Source organism: Poecilia mexicana, unplaced genomic scaffold (genome assembly GCF_051168715.1).
Source record: "Poecilia mexicana isolate PSO_F unplaced genomic scaffold, ASM5116871v1 scaffold_21, whole genome shotgun sequence".
In the NCBI taxonomy this organism is placed as follows: domain Eukaryota; kingdom Metazoa; phylum Chordata; class Actinopteri; order Cyprinodontiformes; family Poeciliidae; genus Poecilia; species Poecilia mexicana.
In genome coordinates this window covers 20358023-20365143 of record NW_028263390.1, presented here as the reverse complement: position 1 = coordinate 20365143, position 7121 = coordinate 20358023, and the positions used below count along the sequence as shown (strand labels likewise).

Here is a 7121-nt window from a genome sequence, read left to right as displayed (position 1 = left end):
GAGGCTGTTGCAGTAAATTTGCTCCTCCTTTGTTTTGCATCAACAATGACCCTAACACACCTGTCCAGATGAATTCTCCCAAACTGTGAAGGTTTGTTAACGTAGCTGGAATCTGACAGCATCAGCTACAGAATGAGCTGACTGGTTTCCTTGCAGGACGTCTTCCCCCTCCTGCAGATGCACCGGCCGCTAAGCGTGCCGCGTTATTCTGCTGCAGCAGCAGCTGAGCTGAACTCGGGTCTCGTCTGGGACGCGTCACTGTCAGCGTGAGACTAAAGGCCGACAGGAAGGAGGGAAGGCGGCTGTTGGGGCTCGGGGCGGTTTGGCCTCCCACAGGGAGTCAAAATGCAGCAGCAGGTCAGGAAAGCGGAGCAGCAGCTGCTGTGAGCGACGCCGTTTTCCTCACAAAACGATTCTTCATCCTGTCACCGAACAGGAAACGGATCGGACAAACTGCTTGTGCGTAAGAAACGCGTAAGAGAAAACACTTCTGGAGGTTTAATTACGCCAACAGACGGTTGAAATTGAGAGGCAGTACTTGTTGTTTCTGGAGCGTCTGCGATCAACAGCTGGCCCCACGTAGCCTTGACCTCTGACCTTTCCATTCTGCCCCATTTTCTGCTCAAATACGCCCACAATCCATCTGGGCAACCCTTTGAAGCTGAAAACAATAGCAGAGAAACGCCAACCTACTTTTACTCAAGTAAAAGTATTTGGTACAAAGTACTGAGCAACTTATCAAAACTTTATTCTTACTTATTAAGAAATATTCTTAGTATGGCCCTAATCCTCTCATCATAGATCATTAGTTGCACTGAAAAATTTAGTTTTAGCTTGTCAAATAAATACGTCAAAATTTGCTGCAATACAAAAGTTAAAGTCGTCAAAATAATCTGATCTGCATCCACAAGATCCAAACATGGAGACGCAGCATTCAGCTTCTAGGCAACACTAATCTGGGAGCAACTTCCAGAAAACTGCATAACTGCTGAAACACTGAGTTCCTTTAAATCCAGACTGAAAACAAACCTGATCAGATCAATAACTGGAACATTGACCAATGAATGAATAATGAAGCAAAATCAATATTAGTTTAATCAATAAAATGATTTATTTGGCAATAGAAAGCTTAGAATATTTTACATCAGAACCGTCTTTAAAACACACATAAAAACGAAACAACTATAAATGTAAAGTGAAGCATCTAAACTGTTTATTTCCTGCAGAAATATCAGAGATAAACATCATCGATCGCGTTTCCCTCTGCAGTGGAAACGGGAAGATGTGCAAAAACAAAAAGCCGACGACAGTGAAACCTGATTCTCCTGACGCAGCTGGAAAGTGAAGGGCAGAGGCACAAATAAACCCCCACAATCCTCAGGGGAGCTTTCTGAGGTCTGCACATGGCGGCCATCTTTAAAACGTTAATTATCTATTCATTTTGAAGGCAGTAAAACTGAAAGAGTTCAGACCTGAGTCGATTCTGCAGAACTGATATGCATCATAAAACAATCAGCTCCACTGACATCATTTCTACAGGAGAGAAGATGAGAACCAACAAGCATCCAAAGGTATCAAAGCTGAAAGGCAACAAGAAGCTGAAATCTACGGAAGGAGATTCGGGCCATTAAGACAAAAAAAATAAATAAAGAATTGTGACTTTTTTTCTCAGAATTTTGATCTCAGAACATTAAAGTCAAAATTCTGCTGTCAAAATCTTCTGGAAAAAAAGTAAAAATTCTGAGATTAAAGTCAAGATTTTGTGAAAATAATTTGGCGGAATTCTGACTAAAAAGTCTGAATTGTGAGATTAAAGTCAGAATTCTCAGAATTTTGAAAAAGAAAAAAAAATTGCCCAATTTTGACTTTTGATCACAAAAGATTAAAGTCCGAGAGTCAAAATTCTGAGATTAAAGTCAGATTTCTGACTCTTTTCTCAGGGTTATGACTTTTGATTTCAGAATATTAAAGTCAAAATTCTGAAAACAAAATCTAAATTCTGAGAAAAAAGAAATCAGAATTTTCTCAGAATTCTAAGAATAAAGTCAGAATTCTAGCAATTTAATGTTAGAGCCAAAATTATTATAATTCTTTTTGGCCCTTATCCTCTTCCGTATAAATTCCTAAAAATCTGTGACAGAGTTTTTAATTTAAACGCCATTCAAGAAAGGCAAGAATCAAGATGCTCGTTAATTTTTTGCTCCTGAATCTTAACCTGGCACACAGGACAGCTGACCATCATCACCAAAGAGGAGGAAGATGAGGAAGGGGAGGAAGATGAGGAAGTGCAGGAAGATGAGGAAGAGGAAGAGCTCCTGCTGTGAAGAGATGCTGGGGTGGCGGCAGACGCCGTCTGTGTCTTTCCCGTCTCCCTCGCTGCTGCTGAGCTGCTGCTCATTGTCTTCTCAAAGAAATCAAAGATGCTGACTGAGGTGCTTCGGTCGTCCCGCGACCTTTTCCTCGACACCTGGCCTCCATTTTGAACCCCAGAGTCGCTGAAATACTTGGACTGAGACGGCGTTGCAGCGCCGCCTGCAGGTGCTGCTGGCTTTAGAGGCGAAAGCTGCAAACTGGAGTTGGATGTAGAGGAAGGGGAAGTTTCTGTGGTTTCTCCTGACTTCCTGATGGTGGCGCTGTTGAACAGATCCTGAATGGAGGCTTGTCTCATCCTCTCTCCCTGAGATTTAGGAACTTTCACCGGCGAGCCGTTAACGTTGACGAACACTCTGGTGTTTCCGACGGATCTCTTCGCAGGAGGTTTTACTCCAAAAGAGGGTCGGGCGTTTGAGATGGAGTTGGTTTGATCCGATAAGCCGGAGCGAACTGGAGAGGAGACGGAGCTGGATGAAGAAGGCACTGATGGCGAGCGAGATGGAGAGGAAGAGGAGGAGATTTGGGACTTCCCTCCCAGCAGGAAGCCTCTCCCGCTGAAAGGGATGACGTTCCTGATGTCCTGAGATCCAGAAGCTGGGAACAAAAACAGCAAGTGTCAAAATAAGGCAGGAGGGAACGGTTATTGTAGAAATTGATTACTGTCTCAAATATTCTGACAATTAATAGATTATTCTGATGATTAATCAATTATTTTTTGAAGATTAATCAACTATTCTAACAATTAATTGATTATTATGACGATTAATTGAATAAAAATGGCACCTTCTGCTGATTTTTCATTTAACCACCTAAGCTTACTGTATGAAATATTAGGAAAAAAATCAAATAATACAAATAAACAATTAATTTCCTTTTTTACTTAAGGAAAAAACATTTTCTTGCCAATCTTTATTATACGCTTTATTACCTCTGCAACTAAAAAAAATATAATTTTAGCTTTAATATATGAAGCTCAGCTGTGTTTATTACTTTTTAAAATAACTGATTAATAGAAGATTTTATTTACAGAATTTGAAACAGGTGAAGACTATGCGACTACAACATATTAACAGAAAAAGGACTAATCTTAAATTAAAATTATTTATTTTTCAAACTGTTTTGTCTTAATTAATACTCTGAGTATGTTGTTCTTTCAACAAATTGCCTTTTTTTTTAGTCTGTATTCTCCAGTTAACAATTAATCGATTACTAAATTAGTTGACGATTATTTCAATCGATTAATCACGATTAATCGTATCATCCCTAATCAAAACCAACCGAACTGCTAGGAAAGTTAAACCTGAACACTGCAGGTAAGGTAAAACCAAATCACCTTTGACTGTTTCTGAAGGCTTTCCATTCCCTGCTGTCTTCTTCTCCGAGGTCTTCTTGTTTTTTTCCCGTATCCTTCAGGCTCTTTAACCTTAGTGTAAGTCCCACCGCATGACCTCCGGTGGTCCTCCCACCAGGGGTCCAGAGAGGACGGGGCCCGGTTCATGGCCCTCTTCACGTACCCAAAGTAAGGCTTGCGGTTCTGGCAGGGCCCATTGCATCGCCACCAGTGCTGCCGGTAGACATCGACTTCATCATGGAAGCTGTGGTAGACCTACAAAGACAACAATAAATGCGAATTTCAGATCAAACTGAGGATCATCAGCTGCTGGAGCTCAGTGGAGAAGGAAATACGCCTACAGTGATTTTGGTCCCGCTGGCCTTGTTGATCCTGTTCATGTGTTTGCAGAACTCGGGTCCATGTCCGTCTCTGTCTCGGTTGTTCTGGGTCACAAACAGGAGGGCGTGGATCATTTCATGGAGGAGAGTCTGTGAAACAAACAGGTAGCAACATCAGTATATTAGAAATACAAATAAAAATCTTTCTTTTACAACAGAGTCTGACCTCAACCAGGTCTTTCCTGGGCCTCAGCTTCAGCAGAGGCTCGCTGAGCCGGATCGAACAGAGTCCGCCTCGGCCTTCATAAGAGCACACACCGGCACACCTACAGAAAAACAACAAAAGCAGGAAACTGCTTATTATTTATTCAGAACATTAACATTTGCATGATTAATTTAAATTCTTAAACACCTAGTTTTTCTTTGCTACTTTACAAAAAGAAAGGAATATGATATCTATAAATATCAGTTACTGGCCATTAAATGAATATCAGATATAAATCAGTGCATTCCTGCATGTCTGAAAGTTTAAACTGATTTTAATGTGTAAAATAAACAAAAGAAAATAAAAAAGAGCAGATGAAAAATGACAAAGCTACAGAACATGATGAAATAAAAGACTTGACTGACAGAATGCATATTTTCACACCATTTCCAGGGATTACTTGAATGATACATTTTATCTTGTTAAAATTGTTTTTGAGGTCAATATTTTGATTTGTTATTATAGGAAATATTCATAATTACTCCTCTGGGAATCACAATCTTGTTTTCTCTGCTCAGAATATAAACCTTTTACTCAAAGGCAACCTGTAGAGAAAGTAGTCAAGGAAAGCAGACAAAACTTCTCAGCATTGTTTTGACGTTACTGATAGGATTGCTCTTTGCCAGCCACATGAATTTGTGTTTTCTGAAATGGTTCTGCTTGTTCTGTGTTTTGAAATTAGCTCCCACTGCCATGGAAAGGAAGCTTTATGTTCAGCTGCTGAGATTTGGAAAGTGCAGTGGAGTGGAGTTCACGGTGAGGTCAGGGGAGGAGGACTGCTCTGTCCACATGTATTTTGTGGTTCTGAATGAGTCTCCTGAGGTTTTGTGTATTGCAAACCGGGGGTCACTTTTACGACCCGGCATCCTCATTTTGGGCTGGACTCCACCCGGACTACTCCCCGTCACTGATCCGGTTTGTGGTTCTCCTCAAGGACACAAACAGCTACATGTGTTTCCATTGACTAGTCATCATTCCTCCTCATCAACAGGAGATGTTTTGGACTAGAAGGGCCAGGATATGAGAATTTTTTTTTATTACAAGAATATTAGCAAATAAATGAAAATTGCCAGATAAAACGTCTTGTATTTGTGAGAAAATTGTTTTCTTGAGAAAAATAGTTATCAGGTTCTCTTGTGACCACCTTAGTCCTTGCAGTTCTTTTTTTCTTCTAAATTGTTTGTATGACCTTTTCAACATCCTACTACTGATAACAATTTGATCCTGATGTGTTAAAAGGTTAAGTATTTCTATTAGGTATTATGTATTACCTGTAACATTTACACAAAAATATAGGTTCACAAGATGTTTAACATTCCTCATTTTCATTTCAATGAGGAATATTCTCTCATTCAAAGTCCAAATAAATAAAAGTTAAATTATATCACTCTGAACTAATAAGGAGTGCACGGGCCAAAAGATCCCAATATTTAAAAAAAAAAAATTCAAACACCCCCAATCGATCATTCAATTTAATCGATTAATCGTCCACATCTACTTCCACCCAAACTTTGAAAATCAGAAGCATCAGTCTATGATTTTGTGTTGAGAAATGCTGATATTTCTGCCTTATTCCTAATGATTAAATAAAAAGGGTCTTACAGAGTCATTCTGGGGCTCCACTTGACCTCCACTCCGTTGAGTTTCCCCCAGAAGAACATGTCGTTGAACTCCAGAAACATGGACCTCAAGTCCGGGTTGGGGTCCAGCATCTCCCAGGACTCGTCTACGATGCTCAGCGGCCTCTCGGGCTGAGCGGTCGGCGGCTTCCAGCGGGTAACAGCGCCGCTGCCACCTCCGTGTGACTCAACTTTCTGTTTCTTATTGCTATGGCCGAAGCCATCCTCCAGAAAACAGTCCGGTGGGATCTGGGAAGTCTGGTATTCGGTGTCGAACTGTTCCTGAAGCTGAATGGCGAGCAGGAAATCAGCATCCATGACAACAACAACTAGCAGGAGGCTAACTAGCTTTGTTGCCCGATATTCATGTAAAATTAAAACAATCTAAGTTCTGGAGTGAACAACAACTTCGACCAGATCATAATAAAATCCTATCAGAGTAAAAGTGCGCTGGTTTTGGTCATATTTCCTAATTAAGCCACATTTTCTAAGCCAAGAGTAACAGATAACTGCCGATTTGCTAAAAACTAGAGCCGATAAGTCAAAGTGCTGCAGTGGAAATGATGTATTTCCGGTATTGTTCAAAAATAAAAGCATAAGTTTTTGGAGTAGCTTCAGTCATTTGGGAGATTTTCGACATTTTTTGTTTAAAATCTAAATAATAAAATTACTTAAACTAAAACTCTCAATCAATAAAATACATTTTGCCTTTATTTACGAGATGTTCAGCGTTAACTCATAAACTTGACTACGCTTTCCTGTCCAAACCTGACCCGGATGTTGTTCTACGCTCAAGTCAAATATACTTTGAATTTTACATATCAAAAATAGATTTGTTTAATATTTAATATATCGAGGTGGGTAAATACTCAGAGCATAAGAGTAGGACTACTTCAAAAATATTGTTTTACTAAACTAAAAGTAAAAAGTATCAGTTCAAGAAAATACTGTAGTAAGAATAAATAGGATATTTGGTAAATAGTCTGTCAGAATTCTGAAGGAAAAAAAACTTAAAATGCTGAGAAAAAAACGAAAAAAGTCGAGATATCTTAGATTAAAGTTAGAACTCTGAAAAATGTAATATATCTGAGAGAAAAATAAGAAATCTTATCTCGGTGTCCTTAATTAAATTCTGTGGTAAAATTAAATAAATAAATAAATAAATAAATAAATAAATAAATAAATAAATAAAC

The 7121-nt window shown here is 39.3% G+C and overlaps 1 protein-coding gene across 1 annotated transcript; it reads right to left on the bottom strand.

Annotated features, from left to right (window-relative positions):
• Positions 1-1088: 1088 nt before the first annotated feature.
• Positions 1089-6502, bottom strand: sprtn (SprT-like N-terminal domain). Its single transcript, XM_014996243.2, is given in 6 exon segments — positions 1089-2967; positions 3707-3763; positions 3766-3979; positions 4066-4194; positions 4271-4370; positions 5912-6502. Coding segments are annotated over 6 exon segments (1641 nt in total). The 5' UTR covers positions 6247-6502; the 3' UTR covers positions 1089-2161.
• Between the last annotated feature and the right edge of the window lie 619 nt (positions 6503-7121).